This window comes from Anomalospiza imberbis, chromosome 2 (assembly GCF_031753505.1).
Source record: "Anomalospiza imberbis isolate Cuckoo-Finch-1a 21T00152 chromosome 2, ASM3175350v1, whole genome shotgun sequence".
NCBI lineage: Eukaryota > Metazoa > Chordata > Aves > Passeriformes > Viduidae > Anomalospiza > Anomalospiza imberbis.
Genome location: NC_089682.1, coordinates 41279657 through 41298320, shown reverse-complemented (window position 1 = coordinate 41298320; position 18664 = coordinate 41279657). Strand labels below are relative to the sequence as shown.

Here is an 18664-nt window from a genome sequence, read left to right as displayed (position 1 = left end):
AAGCCACAAAGCCAAGACTATATCTACCTTCATTTTGTGTGACAAGCAGAGAGCAATCATAAACAGTGAATACATCATTACTGTTCTAATAATAAAAAGCAAAAATAGAGCTCTATGGCATAAAGTATATTATTTGGAATAGTTTTCCTCTGCCAACATGACACATTAGATTTATGTTCTTACTTCACTTTATAAACTATTTTGGTGGTTTAAGGTATTTAGAGCCAGTTTTAGTGGGGTACATTGAGAATTATTAAGGTTAATATTCATGTTAATAACTCAAATCAGAGAAAAACGCAGAGCTATGGAATATATGGTCTTACCTGCATGCATTGCCATGTTTCCTCCAATATAATGAAGAATTTGAAATTTACTAGTTATCAATATCTGAAGTGCTATGGTTCAAAGTAAAAGTACTCCTAATATCGCACAAATTAATGATTTAATACTCTTGCATGCCTCTGATTGAATATTAGTGTCCAAAACTCCATATTGCAAAAACATGAGCAGCTGACAGCTGAGTCCAGTTCTCACCAAACTGCAAGCCTTTCAGACTCTATATATATAGAGTCTGAAATATATATCCCTATATCTTGACAGAATTGTGATTGTTCAGCCAGTAGAAGAGAAGGCTTCAGGGTGACCTAACTGTGTCCTTCCAATACCTGAAGTGAGCCTACGGGACAGATGGAGAGAAACTATCCTGGAGTGACGGGACTAGAGGGAATGGATTAACACTCACAGAGCAGGTTTAGATCAGATATTAGGAAGACATTCTTTACTGTGAAGATGATGCACTGACACAGGTCCCATCCCTGGAAGTGTTTAGGGCCTGGTTGGATGGAGCTCTGAGCAACCTGGTCTAGTGGAAGGTGTCCCTGCCCATGGCAGGGGGTTGGAAACAGATAATCTCTTTAAGATCCCCTCAAACCCAGGCCATTCTTTGGTTCTAATTTGTGAGAATCACTTCTCTCTCCTCTTTAAGGCTTTCCAGACTTTTCCTATTTATTGATTTTTTTTTTCTTCTTTATAGTTTATATTCTTGAAAGTACTTTCTTACAACAATGTCCATAAAGTGGTTGCTTGCTGCTACTGCACCGATGACTCTGCTGGGCACAATGCTTCCTTCTACCCTGTTCTTCCTTATAACTTACTCTGGGGTTGACTCCCACTCCACTTGTTTGTGTCTTATTCCTGTTAAGTGGTAAATCCTGTTTCCAGAACAGAGACTAATGACATGCATTAAGAAAATTAGGAAGTCACCCAAAACACAGTTTCGTGCTTCTTTATATACACTGAGGATTTGTCACAATCCAAAGCTTCTCTCGCATTCTTTAAAAAATTTCACGTAAGGAAGACAGAAGGGAAGTGAGCAAAGCAGCTTCAAAGCTGGGACTTGAGCAGGTTCCTGCTCAAACTTTACTATGAAAGTATAGTTAGAGGAGTTTTCTTTTTCTCTTCCTCTCTGAAACAAAAACCCTTTACAGACAGATATGGCACTGCCTGATGGCTGAACTTTAGCACAACCACCCCACATGTACAGCAGTAGTGATGAGGAAAACATTTACCAATTTGAGAATCACAGATTCAATCCCAGTTGTCAAAAGCTTTGGAACGTACCTCTAAAAGGACATTTTTATTTATAAACAAACAGCCAATTAGCATTACAAACTGCTGAAAACCTAGGTATAAATTGCATTTTTAAGCTATCATGTCTTACATCTCCAGAAGGCTGAGGTGCAACAAGGAAGAAGATGGAAAACAGCTTGCATGCTGTTTGAGCTCGTAAGTCAAACTAAGACCTCTAGCAGGCTTGGGTTAAGTCAGCATTTTAAACAAACAGCTCACCATGGAATTACCAGTCTGCATTTAGGGAACATTTACTTGTTTATAGCAACAAACTCAGAACATGACTACAATTCAGAAGACAGCTAAGTATGATATGTGTCCAGAAGAATTCACTTTATGCTTGTGTATTGGCACATACTAAGAAATGCCAACCAACCACTCCTCTTCTACATGGTCAAAGCAACAAAAAATAATCTGTTAGGACAAAAAAAAAAAAAATCACAGCCAACATTTCCTTACATGGTTACAGTTTTCAACTTCTTGCCCAAATTAAGTGATGCAAATTTAAATAACACACCTAAACAATGCATCCTTTATCCTTTATTTTCATTAAATGAGCAATTATTTATGAGTCAAAGTGAAAGCCATGATCCATTAAAGCTTTCCATACCTTCGCAACAAATTTTGCAATATTACAAATCACTAAATATAAGGTAAGAGTTTGAAATATCACACAGCCAACCTGAGGGAACCAGAGACTACAGAAGCACAAAAAGCAGGAAAAGGAATATCCTGTCAGCAAATGTCACAGGATGACTGAATTTGGAAGGGACAGGTTCACTTTTCAGAGAAACAGAGGGAGTGACAGAGGAGTGGAAAGCAAGAAATTAGATTTCCAACATCATTATTCCTCTGCACATGAAACTCTACACAGCAGTTTATATCATAACCCCCACCAACCCCTGCCTCAGGCTGTTCCACAGTGAAAATAGTGGAAAGAAAATATTCCATCAATGACCATTTAACTGATACAGGATTTGAGGACTGATTGTTCTTCAGCCTAAAACCTTGCAATGCATGGCCAGGGAAGTAAGGGACTCATGTACAATGTATAAATGTGCACATTTAATAATATAATCCTAGGCTTTTTGGCATTAGTGCGCTACCACATCATCCATCACAATCCTTTCCATCAGTCATGACAAATAAGAAACATAAAATCATGTAAAAGTTAGATACTTATGGTAGGCTGCTTTAAATAAGAACAATATTGGCAAGTAGCTGAGCCACCAACTGGGAAGAAAATACTTGCTTGATTCTCACCCATCAAGCTGGTTCACTTCTTCCCAGAACTAGAAGTCTAGAAACAAAGGAGATCCTAACTCCAAATATACTGACATCAGGAAAACAAGAAGGCTGCTCCCAAACACAATGCAACAGAGTAAGATGCTAGAAGTGCTGTTAGGGACCCTGAAAATAAAAGTTAAAGAGCACCCTTGGAGATTTATGCTTGTTAACTTCATTGAGCAAGCTATGCACTTTTTGGGAAAAAAAAACATCTCTCCTCTGACTCTGACACTCACAAGGAAGACCGTGTGGGGATGCCAAGCCCCAGCTGTCTTGTTGGGATACCTCATTTGGTAAAGGGAGAAGCTGCAACCTGGCCCTCTGGAAGTCATGAGACTGTGGAAGACAGTGCACATGGTACATGAGGAATGGCACTGGAGAAAGGGGAAACAGCAGCATTCACAGTACAGTTTTCACTGATTTCCCCACACACTTTCCTTCTCCCACAGAAATCTACCTTGGCACACTGTGACATCCTCTGAACCATCTGGGCATTTCCCATGGCACCTTTTCCACAGGGCAGGTCCTGCCAGGACACTACTTCTTCCACATGACCAGAACCCCACTTGGGACTCCAAAAGATAAAGTTTGTCTGGTGCAGTGTCTCAAACCAAAACATCTGGGAGTGAACTTGCACAGGCAGCAAGGTTAAGAAATGATTCCAAAAACATATCCATGTCCTGTCCTTACTTGCCTTCTACATTCCATGTCCTGAAAAATCTTAACTTGTGCTCAGCATGGGATGAAGGAACCACACCACAGGCTCCATAAATTTATTATTTCTAAGCCATTTTCACGCTGTAAACTCTTACAGCCAAGAAAAACTGTGACATTACCTTTTCACAAAAGGGCCATTAAATCTATTGCAGAAAAGTAAAAACATACAGTGGTATATTTGTGTTTTGTTTCTTTAAAGAACTTGATGTCTTAAATTCTATTTCAAGAGCATACATATGTAGTTTCAATAATGAGAATTTAAAGAAATTAATAAAAAATAATGCACAACCAACACAGAAATATTCTAAAGCCTCAAGATTTATGCATCCTTTTATAAATGTTCATCTAACTAAACAGCAGCAAAATCATGCATGGGTGAACTCCTGTCCCAAATGTAGGTTTATTATAAGTTCCAGAACAGGTAGAAAAAATATTGAGGAACTTGATTCATTTCTTGGCAGGTAAGGAGGAAATGAACATGATTTAATAAAGTTTGTTTTGACACTGTCTTGGGGACTCCATTTTATATTCATGTTATTATCAAGTCAGAAGTCCTCAACAGCAAGGCAGATTTTTAGAAGTAACACTGTGGGAAAAATATTACTGTTCACTCTAATGCTGCTGAATCTAACTGTTGAAAGCAAAACTTTGTTTTGGAGCTCTCTGAAGAGAGACTCCCCTCTTCCTGTGCAGAAGAAGATGACTTCTACATGTGCCTATTTCTCTACAGCACAAATAAATACAGGCTAAAGACAACATCTCCAGTGATATTTGAATCTTATTAGACTTTGCTGTCACTTACTACGAACATCTCTTCAGGAATTTCATACTCTTAATGCAAATACACAAACCATTTATGACTGCATTTCACTAAGTCAGTTAATTGGTGTCTATAAAAAATACATTGCAAAAGGAAAGCATCAAAATGTCAAAATCTCTTTTTTCCTTAACAAGCATGCCTTAAATAGAACAATGACTTTTCTTTCTTTGCAATTTAGTTTTAGATTATATTACACAATATATCATTGTGACTGACAGTAGTTAACATTTAGATATTGTTGACCTATGTGATGTGTCAGGTTACAAAAGCCTCCCAAAGAAAGCAAGAAAATAAAATACTTCTACATAGTCAATGCAACCCAAGTAGTCAATCTGCCCTGTGGATACATAAGTATGGTGTTAGCTAATGTTCTAAATTAACATGCATTAAATTTCCTGGGATGGTTGCTTGAAACATAAATCTTCCTGGCTGACAGATAATATTAATAACCTAAATTTTCAACCAAGTTATAAATCTTTTAATGGTTTGCTTGAATTACATTCCATAGACCTAACTCCAGAAGTTCACTATCTTTTAGGATCAAGCCATTATAATTCCAGACACCACAGATTTTCACATGGTATGGCTGGAGACCATAAGAACTAGCTAGGTCTCTTTCTAATCTGTTTTCAAGGTATAAAGTTGCACACTGGGTATAAATAACATGAGATCACAGGTCTAGCACAGGTTTTTACATTCTCTGCCTTCTGCTCTTCTCTCTGTGATTAACAAATTAAAAATTCACGTTTCCATAAAAACATTTATTTAAAGATTTTCAGTTCCCCATATAAAAAGTTTTTAACAGAAATGCACATAAAATCAGTCCTTTAGATTTGGGACTGCTAGGAATATAAAAACTGATTATGCAACAGAGAAGGTAAAACACCAAGTCGCATTAGCTCCATAAAGATCCTAATGGAAATAAAATGTTTGCTTCTGTTAGGACAAAGACAATGTTTCTGCTGTTGCAAAAAGAGCTAGGCGTGCGATGGAATAAGGAAATGAGGAGAGATGAACAAAGGAAACATCAAAAGATTTCTAGGAACACAGAAAATTCAAATACCTATTAGATTCCTAAATGCTAAAAGAAAAGAGGCCCAAGAACATAAAAACTTCAGTGGGAAGGGGGGGGGGGGTCATAGAACAATTAAAGAAATCTTCCAATTTCATTATCTACAGCATTACTTAAACACAACCTGCAGGTAAATAAATCCTTCCCATCTGAAAAACAAAAGCAAACCAACAAACAAAATGACCCACCTCTAACAAAATCAAAAACCTCCATCAAGCAGAACATGCATAACAGTAATCCAATTTATCCAATCCCAGTCTACTAGGCTTTCAGGGCAGCTTCAGAAGAATTCATTCAACAAAAGCTTTTAACTAAGCACCATTGAGGTGAGATGGAAAGTCCAGGTACAAACAAAGATGCAATCAAAAATTAAGAGAGGAACAAGAAGCAACCATCTGTTCCAGCCTGAAGGGAGGTTACTGCAAATTCACCAACTCCGCACTGGTAAGTAAAATTCAGAAGTGATCAAAAAAGAAAAGCAAGTTTTGACCCTGTTTGCTCAGTAAAGAGATCTGCAGTGTAGTAGAAACAAGAATTGGCAAGCATGAACTGACAGAAACATCATATGAGACTGAGTATTTATGTAAGAAGAAAGCTGTATTCAAAACTGCTATGTGTACAGTGAGGTACATGGTGGAAAGCAACTCTGGAATTTATAGAAGATAATAGGCACGAAACTAACTAGCATTATTCACATTATTGACCTGTGAGATCAGACCAGGCTACTCAGGGCTTTTTTTCAGGCATCTTAATACTTTCCAAGGTTTGACAAACCCTGCACAGCCTCTCTGGGCAACCTCCACTGCCTGCCTGTCTTTATAGGAAAAAATGTTTCTTTATATCCAGGCTTCATCTTCCTTATCTCAATGACTCCTATTGCCTCTCATCTCCCAGTATGCACTGCTCTAAAAAGCCTGGCTCAAGTACATCAGAAACCTCTTTTACTCTCTAAGACTTTGTAAAAATGAGAAAGAATTGCCTTGCTAAGACTTCTTCCCACTGTCTCTCATCACCACTGGACATAGCTCAGTGGGTCCTGTGGACTTCTGTGGGTCAAGTTTGTCCAAGTAATCTCTCTCTCAAATCCTTGTTCAGAGTTCCCTCAACTATGTACAGGTCTGAGGTCTTTGACATCTCACTGGTAAAGCCTGAGGCAAAGCAAGGCACTGAGTACCTCACCTGCTCTATTCAGCAACATTCTCTTGCTCAGGCCATTAAACCCAGTATAACATCAAAACCTTTTCTTGTTGCCCTAGACCACCCTTGAGGCACCATCTCAGGTCAGCTTTCACTTTACTAATACCATTCCTTCATGCCTGGACAACATCTCCAGTCTCCTCAGTAGCCCATCTGTGCTTCCAGATCCTGTACACGACATGCTTGGCAGTGAAGCTTGGCTATGAGCTCCCTGAGAGCAGAACGGACTCTTCTGGCAATCAGGGAATGCTGTTAGCTTTCCTAAGCATCTCTGCACTTCCACCTATGGAACCCCAGATACCAACTCCTAGAAGAAGATAAAGTCTGCTCTCCTGAACTGGGTCTAGGTCCTGTTATTCCTTTCTCGCTCCCAGCAGTATCTTGAATTCTACTATTTCATGGTTGCTGCAGTCAAGAGTACCCACATTACTCCAGTTCTTCCATCTTCAGGGAACGTCAGATTCAGCTGTGCATCACCCCTAGCTGGCCCATCAGTGCTCATACCAAGAAGCTCTTCCCCACACCCTTCAGAAATCTAGTTTGCTTGTGTCCTGCTGTGTTGAACCCAGCAAGGGTCAGGATGTTATTGAAGTTTCCCATGGGAACCACAGACTGTAATCCAGAGAATTCCTTGCCTTTCAAAAAGGCTGAATGCACATCCTCATCCTGAGGAGGGGTAGTCTTTAGCAGACACAACTGTCACTGATGTCAGCATGAGCTGCATACAGCCAGGATCTTCAGAGAGTCAACTCCTTGTCTTCAACAACTTCTTAATAAGAAACATTTTGAAACTTCTCTTATATATGCTACTACCATTTTCTACACTTCAATCTAACTTACAGATAGACACAGTAGGAGATGCAACAAATAAATAATGTGCAAAAACATCTCATGCAGTGGCCTAAACTTCCCAGGAAAACAGATTGTTTTAAAATGAGCTGCCTCACCTCCCAACAGATACAATGAAGAATGCACACAGCTAATTGAAGAGTGCTTACCTGAATGACAGCACTAAACCAGCACGTGTTGCCAACATTCTTTAATCCTACTGGGCAGCTGTCTTGCCGCTTTCGATCATAAGGGTTTGGAGAGTCACTCCATACCTCTGGATGCGTCCTCTTTAAACTTGCTTTATTTTCTGCAATACTGGCTTCTAGAACTCTTTGAGAACAGAAGGGAGGGAAAAATGTGAGAAAAAAACAAAGACCCCAGAAAAACAAATCAACAAAATCCCCCACCAAGTAGTAAAATACATTCAGGTAGCAATACAGACATCATAATGAAATCATTCAATTATTGTTGCTGAGCAATATATGCAATATATTATATTATATACAATAACATGTCTTCAAAAATGCTATTTTACTTTTAGCTATGCTACAGCAATTCCATTACCGTTTGGAAAATGGTATCAGTGAGTGCATCAATTATTTAAGAACCAGATTCAAACAGGAGGAAAAATTTTAGGCAGCACTAATAGTACAGTGCTTTCATCCTCAAAAGCTTTTATTGCTATGCAAAGCACAGAGTCACCAATCTTTCATTTACTGACAGGAAGCCAAAGCTAGCAAGACAACTTTCAAAAACAAAGGCAGTTTCCTTAGTTTTCATTTTTGCAACTTATGCAACTGTGTTAATCACTTTTCATGGCAAGTAATTACTTTATGAGCCATGGAAAAACATCTTCCTGCAATTTTTCAAATGGCACCCAACACTTTAGTTGTATGCTTCAACGACCACTTTCTTTGCTGGAAACTGTTCCTGTGTGATTTATGCTGAATATCCGTATTTCACGTGACAGTAAGACCTGATGGGTGTGAAGCTCTCCAACTCAAGCCTCATTTGATATGTTCTTTCTGTATCAGCACATATGCCTAGCCTGGCGACAAAATACACCTTAAAAGTAACTTGTGGTAGGTGTATTCTGAATAGAAAGATGGAGATGGATGCACTGAGGTCATGTAACAGTGGCTTTAACTCATAAGCCACAAGTCTGGTGTGTGCACTACTGACACAGTCACTATCCCCAGCCATCCAGTCCAGCTCTCAGTCAAAAGTCTGAGCTGCTCTCCAACACCAAGCACAGGATTTCACAGGCTGCATCACAAGCATCTAAGCAGTCTGAGCAGCAGGAAGAGTTGCCCCCTCTCAGTTCTAGATTCACTAAGAACCAAAGAAAGGCAGGTTTAGGTTGGTCATTAAAGGGAGCTCCTAAAGGATTAAGCATGAACATCTTAGAAAAAACATAGAAACAGACAACCTCCCTCCTCATAATCTCTCAGTTTCCTACCTACATGTTCCCATCAAAGAAAGAAAAGCTATCTTAGCAATAAATATGAACTTACTGCAGATAACTGCTCCACTAATTTGTCATTGATACTTATTCCGGAAAAAATACAGTAGAAGAGAGGCATTCTAAATTTGAGAGACCATTTTATACTAATAGCACTTTTGTATCTGTCTTAGAACCTAAATCTGGTAATTTCTTACTAATTAATTGATTATTTTTTACACCACCCTGTAAACAGCACTGAAAGGACAGGCATATAATCCACTAAGAGCTTCTGTTCTGACATCTCTTCAAACACTGCATAGGGATGGAATCTGACCCTGATAGCTCTATGAGTTTTTTCTGATAGTTTTTTCTACTAAGAAAACCCCAAAATGTAAAGAAACAGTCAAATTCATTTCCCTTTTCACTAATACAGTCCTTCAAAAGCGTTGGATGACCTGTGTATATATGCTTTGAGAGCAAAAGTTGGTCAATGGGGACATTAAAAAATCAATTAAAAAATGTCATACAAAGTTCAAATAATTTGTCATGCAGGTAGAATTGCTTATAATCTTGTTTAAACTAATTTGAAGGGACCTTTAAAACTGACAACAAGATTGACAGACTGGAATAAATTTAAATGATGTTGTAACAGGATTACAATACCTACTTCACACCACTTGTGTTTCAGGTAAAAAGATTCAACTTTTCCTTTTTTATTCCCCCCAGAAGTTCAAGAATATTTCAAGGTATTTCAAGATTCAAGTTCAGTAAAATAAATACTTTCAAACTGAAACAGTTCCCTGGCCCCATGAGTATTACCATTCATCAGCTTAATTACCTACTAAAATTTCTTTGTATTTAAATTTGCGTTCCTTTAGCAGGTAAGGAATTTAGTCATCTCTAGCTCAACCTAAAATGTGTTTCCATGTGTTAATAAAGTATTTGATTCTGAAGGCATCATGGTGTTTTTTCCTTAATTCTACTTATAACATTATCTGTCCTCAGAGAGCATATGCAGTAACTGCACATTCTTTGTGCTGAATTAATTTTCAGACATGATGATAGCCGTGATGCAGTTAAATCAAAAATGAAAAGTGAAATAAAGTGCAGTGAGCACAGTAAATAGGAACCTAATGATCAGCTAGAATGCTACATAAATTAATGTATTTACTAACACAGTGAGGATATCTCATATAAAATGCTCACTGTCTTACATTCATAGAGTCATAAATGTGGGACATCACCTGGATCAAGAATCTTACACTGCTTGACAAAACAAGCATCCATCCACAGAGTTATTACAAGGATTTAGCAATTTTGATGACAGAGCTGAAGCCCCACTTGGTGACCCCTGGGGACAACAGCATAGCTCCCAGCACAAACCATCAGCTACATCAGCTAGCAACATGCAGGGTTTGGCATCTCCCCACCACCCCAACTCATGGGACCTACAGCTCCCCCACCTCCAAGGGCTGGAATCCTATTTGGAGGGAAACGCTGTAGCAAGGGTTAGTTAGTGCCAGGCTTGGTAAGACCTGAAAGCAGTGTTTTATTTCTCTGTAACAAGCTGGGCACTCCCAAGTACCTTTGCAGAACTGCAGGGAGCTCACCAAACAAAGCAAAAACCCCCAGCAAGGCAAGTCCACAGCACAAAGATTCAGTCAAACCACACTCTAAGGAAGCCCACTCAACATGCTGCAGAAAAGCCTTCTCTGTCAGGTTACTCAGCTAAAAGAGCATAGGAAGGTATTTGTACTGGGACTGTCTTACAGCTGGACACCCAGGAATATATCCCTGCCACTACAGCATTCCACGACCCCACCTTGGATCTATACACACAATGCTTACCACAGTGCAGAGTCCCAAGCAGTTTCAATGACCCTGATTTAAAAAAAAGCCCAGGGGCTATGCACATCCTTTATGCACTGACAGCATGGACTCATTTTTATAGGGGCAGTACCACAGGCACAACCCAGGCCAGTTGATTTCTCCTTCCAGTAATATCTCACTGGCTTCCCTAGTGAAGCCCTCTTTCGCCAGCTTCAGACTCTTTCAATCCACAAAAAGTAATATAAACAGGAGAAACTTCTTCACAACAGGAAATACACTGATCAAGCACATTGCTCTAGATTCAGAGAGGAAACAGGAAAAGACTTGAAACGTGCCATGTACAAGATGTTCAGCTTGGACACTCGGACATTTCAGATGCACTCTCTCAACACCTACACAGTAATCATTAGGTAGTGTAAAGTAATTACATTCAGGAAGACAAATTCTATGTGCATTACAACATTAATTACATAAGTTAAGAAATTCCATTAATTCTCCCTTGGAAACCTTAACAAAATCTGCACAAATTAGGTTCCAAACCACTATGAATATCTTTAAAAAAAAATCTACCACAGCAAAAACTACTTAAATATGCACATGGCCTACATTTTTTTTAAATGAAACATTTCCACAGTTTAAATTTGCTTATTATTGACCTCCTATTTGACTTTTGCTTCTTGTTTTATCTAGAAAATCAAAAGTAAATGGCTGTAGTTTGACTTGTTTACAACCACAGTGTTCTACTTTTTGTTTTGCAAAGTTCTGCACAGATCATGCATTTTCTGTTGGAATGCCAACATTCTTCTGTGGGGTGTTAACTATGAAGTGGGGTGTCTTTTTTATTTTGGTTTGGTTTTTTGTAATAAATCCAGTCTGAAGTTCTGTCCTTAAGGAAACTGATTGAACAGTTCGGATCAATAATTCAAGAATTCTGAACTTCCTACATTTGTTCAACGCTGATATAATTTGCCATCAGCTCAGGGTGCTTCTTGCTACACTACTGAGTTGATCTAATGTCTCAATGCTGCCACAACCTTCAAGATCCTCATTCTTCTCTGCCTCCATTCACAAGCAAAGTCCCATTCCCTTCCTTGTGTCATGACATACTATGGATCCTTCAGTGAATATTTTTGTACGGCTTTGTGAAATGAATTTGTGCAACAAATGATCCAAAGAACCCTCCAGCAAGCACAGAAAGTGTGGTGCACTGCACCAAGGTGGATATGACCTGCAACAAGCTTATTTGACATTGCACGTTACTGTGTGCAATTTTGCCATTAGATGCAAGTCTCTGTTTCATATAACCAACACTTTTGTCTACAAATAACCAAACAGATTGACTAGATGCTTTTGTACATACAGAAAAAAGGCATCCTTTGTTATTTTCTGCAGCCAGAAAAATATACACTGTAATTTAAGTAGAAAGTATTTATAATAGTAAGTTATGGTCTAACCAGATAGGACAAAAGAGGGGTTTTTAGTTTCAGAAGTAAAAAACAGTCTACAGCAAAAATCCTAAATCTTCAAGGCTCCCAAGAATTGAGCACAGCAGAAGCAGTCAAGGCTTGGGTAAAGAAAAAGAGGGAGAAAATTTTCCATCTCCAGAAATAGGTCCATCTTTCTGAGTGCCTGCCTAAATCACAACTCTGTAATTACAGCAATTCTGCCCCTCAAAAAGGAACATGCAAGAGCTGACCTTCTGAAAAAGAACCGGACAGAACTTCCACCATTCTCTTGTATATATGCACATACTGAGGTTTCAGAAAAAAAACAACCCCCGAATGCTTTTTCCAGTTGCTAATGAGAATACCAATCCCTTTCATCCAACCCTTCCCTCCTAAAATATGCTGTCTTAAATTCATATAACAAGACAACTTTCATCACAAGTGGGGGCACAGAGGGGTATGTTTATTCTCACAATTAGCACATTTATTTTTCAAAAGGGAAAATAATATTACTGTTGATAAAGTAATACAAATAAAGCAGTAAAATCTCCATATTCTCAGAGATGGAATTTTCTAATAAGTCATTTAGCCTGTGAAGCACAATGAACTGAGAAAAAGAATTATTGTGGTTAATCTCCCCCATTTAATTATTTTTTTATAAAATTGGTCTTTTACAAGGAAGTAGTACTTTACCTCCTATCAAGGATCAAATTGCCTGCTTCCCTTAGAATAAGGCCAGCCACAAATGAAAAACTCAACATTCCTCCCAAGGCCAGTGACAGATAGAAAAAAAGAAACAACACCCCTCCCACACAAATGTACACCCAGGCTTAGTTCAAGTCCCAGATACTTCATAATCGTATCAACATTACCAAAAACCATACACTGTACAAAAAGTTATCATAAAATCTGATCAAACGTTAGCTCAGAGACTCTTATCACACCCAAACAAAGAGAATTAAGTTTATAAAACTTTAAATCCAGAACTTCACTCAAAGCCTATAAATCTTATTTGTTAAATAGGTTAATAACATTCTTCATCTGCTAAAATAGAGCAGCTGCTCTTAGTAATAACATTCTTCATCTGCTAAAATAGAGCAGTTGTTCTTAGTATCCTCAAGTCACAATATTAATACCCACTCCCTCAATCTCAGCCTTAACACAGAGGGAAGAAAATGTTATTGTAAAATGAACACTTTAAAAAACAGGAAAAAGTATTTATTAGCTTCTTAATTTATGTTTTGGTTTTGTTGGTTTTTACCTGGTACACAAGAGAAACTTCTGGGTTTAGGTCCTATTTAAATATGACCACACATTCTCTATCTCCATCCACTTCCTCCATATTTAAAGAAATACAAAAATATGAAACATATTAAATCCTAGTCCACACATAATAGTCTATTTTCCAGTGTAGAACATACAATACATTAAATCAGCATCCTGAAGCCAGGCATATCAGTAGCACAAGTAAAAGTAAACAAGTTATTATTTGTTAAATGTTTAAAAAAGCAATACAGGCCAATCTCCAACTCTTTAATTTAATTTCTGCTTTATATAAGTTGGTTGTTTACCTGCTAATGGCTTGTTCCTCATCTGTTATTCCAGTCTCCCTGAATGCCCTGTTTGACTCCTCCAAACTCAAGGCAATTGCCCTCTGAAGATCATCTTTATCATCTCCAGTGAGATCAATCACATCTGAAAAGCAAAACTATCTTTCTCAAAATTAAAAGTGAAACAGAATGAAAGGTAAGTCTTATTGTAGAGGAGAGAGCCCACATGGATTGCTGAGCACCATTCCAGTCCATCCCTCCTGTGCCCTACGCTCTTGTGACCACTAACCCTGTTAACAGCTCCCTTCTGCCTCCAAGCCAGATAAAAACCTCAGCAGCTCACTCTTGACATGATGGGCTGTAGTTCTCCTTGCTCCTAATGTTCTTAAGTTTCACAAAGCTATGGGACAAATTTAGGAATACATGTTTTCTGAAAGCCTTCCTAAAGCAATACACTAAAATGCATTACTTCAGCTACTGAGATCAATTGCTTCAGGGAACACATGATGAAGAGAACCTTACTTTAAAAGGATACCTTAATTGAGCAGTTGATTTTTCCTCCTCATGAAGGAACATGTAACGGTGTTTTCCCAACACAGCCCCAAATTCTACAAGTATTTTTGCAACCTGGTAAGCCAAATACTTTCACACAGTTTCATAACAAGTGGAACAGTTCCTAACTCAACCTAATTATTTTCTATCCTGTTTGTGGATTCCTTTTCTGAACATACTTAAATTCAATTTCATCTACTGAAAGTACCGCATCTCAACATGAAAAAAACAAATACTGGAAACAAAATGAGGATCCATACTTGGATAAGTGGGGAATTCTGGATGGACTACTGACTGAAAACAGCTCTACTTCTGCCTTCTTCGTCAGCTCTTATTATACAAAGGATCAAAAACTGATCCTTTATACAAAGTTTATACAAAATAAACTTCCTTATTTCCTGAGGTCAGCAACAACACCCCTACTCCTAATTCAGGTGGGATCCTACTACAAACCACAACACAATTCGTGTCCCCAGCAGGCACAGCCAAGCTTTTAGAGCAGCTAGAGCCTACAGGAATGTCCATCAGCTGCATAAGACCTTCACTGGTTATCACCAGATCACTGGTTATCACCATTTCAAGGGTCAGAAGTCTCATTTTCCAAGTGAGACAGACAGAAAGAAAGGAAAAATGTGAAAGGGATTTTTGTATGCAGTATCAGACAGACACGCACATGGAGCATTGGCTGGTTTGAGTCTCCCTCTTCCAAGGCAAAGTTTACCCAAAGAGTCATGAAAAGGACTTGTCTCCAGCCTGGGGTTTGGCCATTAGAAGCTGAAAGGTTCTGGAGAAAGAGATACAGATTTGAAACTGGCAATTGCTCACAAAGAGAGCCAAGAGGCTAGTCAGCATTTCTCCTTCCACAGGCTAACCCTAAACTTAGTATACAAAAATCATTGACACAGTCACACAGGAACAGAAAATGGGATGACCTGTCCTTGCAAAAAGCTGAAATCAGAAAGAAGTTGTAAAGAAACTTTTCTGTTAACACCAGCATCTTCAAATCCTACTTTTAAACTTAGTCCTGTTTTCTCCAAATAATGGTTGAACTTCTATTTTATTTTGTGGGTCTTTAAAGGGGGCACTCTTACCGGCAGAGTATACTGGGCAATCTGTCATGACCTAGAAGTATGGAAAAACACTATTGCTATAAAACAGCACTTCCTAATTTTATTCTTAGGCCTTCTATAGTCAGGTCAGATCTTCCAGCGTAACAGAAGAGTACTTCAACTGAAATGCCTGAAATTCTCCTTCAGAAGTACTAAAGCAATTAAAACCACCAACAGCAGAAGTCTCCCCCAGAGAAGTTTTGATAAATATGCTGCCATGCTGAGAACAATATAATTTGGGCAAAAATACCACCTCAGCCTGGGTCACATACAAACCTGGCTCTATCCTACAGCCTGACAGCAGAAGGAGACTAGAAAGGTTGACAAATGAGAGGATCCCCTCACCACACATGCACTACCTATTATGCTCTAAAATGTGTGCTTGTGTTGGATTTTCTGCACATTTACCAGGAGTCACACACAGCACCTCATCTTCCCTGGAGCCAAGCTCTATTTCTCAAAGTAGGAATAGTGGTCACAACCCAGCAGCCACACATGCTGATGGACAAGTATGGGATTGCTCTGGTCACTTTCTTATGGTGAGGAATGTTCCTTGAGCAAGTCTCTAGTCAGGTAAGAGTGATGACATTTTTACATGACAATAAAGAAAGTTAGATTAAGAAGTCAGCTTCTCTATATGGGGACTATTTTCTAGATAAGAACTCTTGATGTAGGTGAAAATGATGTATTTAACAAAACCTCCTCCATTATACAAAAACCTATCTGGATCAACTCCAACTCACACTCCCATTAAAATATTCAACTTCTTTACAACTCCTTAGCTCTCTAATTTTTATTAATCTATACCACCACCTTATGTGTTTAGAAGTTTATTACCATTTGTATTACCAGAGATTACATAATTTTAATATTAAAATCCCAAATCTTTTACTTTCATTTGCTTCCCAAAAGCAGATGAGCCAAAAGAGTTTGTTTTGGTATGCAAGGGTTTTGGAGCAGACACCATAGGATTCTCTTTAGAAATGTTCTATCCATACATTGCTCCTGCTCTGCATGAAAAAAAGACAACAGAGTGAAGACACACTCCCAGATATTACCACTACATGTGAGTGGTGCAATCAGTTCATATCACAGAGGGTTTACCTAATATAATTTATGTCAAAAAATACATTTATAAATATCAGGTCATCCAGGGTAACCTATTTCATGCAAGCTTTTAGTTCATAGCAAATGTAAAATAAAAATGGTTTTGACATTTAAGCTAATGTCTTTACAGTTGACACAGTAATTCATTAAGCTGCAACACCTCATACAACTTGAATCCTAAATCATAAGATGATAAAGACTTCAACAGAAGTCACAAAAGAAGGGCAAGTCTAAGACAAAACTTTTTGTTCTAAAAACCAAAAATAAACATATTTTTATATATATATATATAACCTTGTCTCCACATTTTGCATTCCTGTCAAATGGTTATACATTATACAAATGTACATATAATACATGAAATTAATGTAGTTTTCTTTTTTTCTTGTTTTTGTTTTAAAATATCTTCATGTTTTATAAATTCTTGCATGGGGATGTTAATGTTGCAGCTATTAGTAGTAGAACTCATTAATGAAACTGAGCTGCTGAAGTTTCCTATCTGACCAACAGATTACTCTGTTTTAAGTATGAGTTTGAAGAAAAACAAAACAGATTACTTTTACTCAAAGTTTTTTTCAGACACACAAGTTTTTTTCTGTGATAGGCTGAAGGATGCATTTCATAAAGGTGTAAGAATAATGCCACTTGTCCAAATTTAGTTATGTGACTTTAATTTACACATGCCAGTTTTGTAATTCTCCTCTCATTTAGCCCACAGAACACTTCAGTTCTCACTGGCTCATCCTCGTAAAGGTACTTGTTACTTTAATGTCAAATAGCCTTAGAAAATGCAAGCATTCTTAACCAGGCCATGGCTAGTGAATAAAGTTTGCTTATGAAAAGATTCTCCATAAGTGAAGAAACTTATCAACACAGTCTGGTTTAATGCATGTGTGTTTATTCAATGAAAACTAACATTCATAATTAATCATCTGTTTTACTAAGAAATGTATTCTTGGTTTACAACATTATTATTATATAATAATGCATCCTTCTAATACATAAGATTCAGAGAGTTTGACATTGTTTGTAATTCTACAAAACAATTTTGAGTTGTATATTGAAAATAATAGTGTATGCATAATGAATGCACCCACTACATCTATCCCCACAGATCTTTGTTTAAAAAAAATCTTATTCATCTGTTTACTTAGGAAATTTCTATCTCATTTAAATAAAAAGGTTCTTACTTGGTTATTGCCTAGGTCATTAAAATAATTACTGTGTTGTTGACTTGGTACTTATACAAGGAGGAGGCAGAGAGTAGGAACTTCAAACTTAAGTAGGCTGGGAAACTCAGCATGAGACACAGATCAGAAGTAAAAATTGAACTCAGGGACAGGCAATAAACATCCACAGTGATGCAACAACTGGAACAGGGAAAAAAAAAGAAGGGGCAGCCTTGATGGAGTCAACAGAGTAGTGCCAAGTATGAAAATCCAGCAGCAACATTCCAATTTCAACACATCAACAACATAAACATTTTCTAAAGGGAGTTGAGATTACATCTGGTTTATTTGTTACAACTAGAGCTAAGCAAGATCCTACATGCTACCACCTATTCTGTGACATTAAATTCACAGTGGTCTCAGGCCTAAGGTGAAGATTTAAAGGAATTTAGGTGGCTGTATATGCCAATTTTGGTTAAAACTAGATGGAGGGAGAGCACTCAGTACCCCTGCAACAATTCAGCCAACTCATACTGCTGTACTGGTGCAAGAGCTTGTAAATATTGGCCACCACTAACTCACAGCTTCCTCATCTCAGCTGTATTTACAACATCCTACAATTATAACACCTTAAACTGATCACTATCACACTGATGGGGAACGAGAGAGGTAATCATGACACACAGCAACAAGTGAATCTGTAAGATGAAAAGAGGACCTTAAGGTACAATACTCCTGACATTTTGAAGCAGGGATCTTGACATACCAAGCTGGCAGAACTGCCAGGAACCTGGATGGAGATGACACAAGTAATCCTTGAAACAGAAGGAAATGTCATGAAGACACATAGCGATGGCTGAGTTAGGCAAGGTGACAGAAGAAGGCACTGTCAAATTCTACTCACA

At 38.0% G+C, this 18664-nt stretch overlaps 1 protein-coding gene across 4 annotated transcripts in view; it reads right to left on the bottom strand.

The window, feature by feature from the left end:
- Positions 1-18664, bottom strand: part of USP25 (ubiquitin specific peptidase 25) — an 89209-nt gene that overhangs the window by 43468 nt on the left and 27077 nt on the right. For all 4 annotated transcript variants that reach the window (XM_068180653.1, XM_068180655.1, XM_068180654.1 and 1 more), the window contains 2 exons: positions 13844-13967; positions 7721-7883 (listed from right to left, as the gene is read on the bottom strand). In XM_068180653.1, the coding sequence (XP_068036754.1) occupies positions 7721-7883; positions 13844-13967 (287 nt within the window). The remainder of the gene's footprint in view (positions 1-7720; positions 7884-13843; positions 13968-18664) is intronic.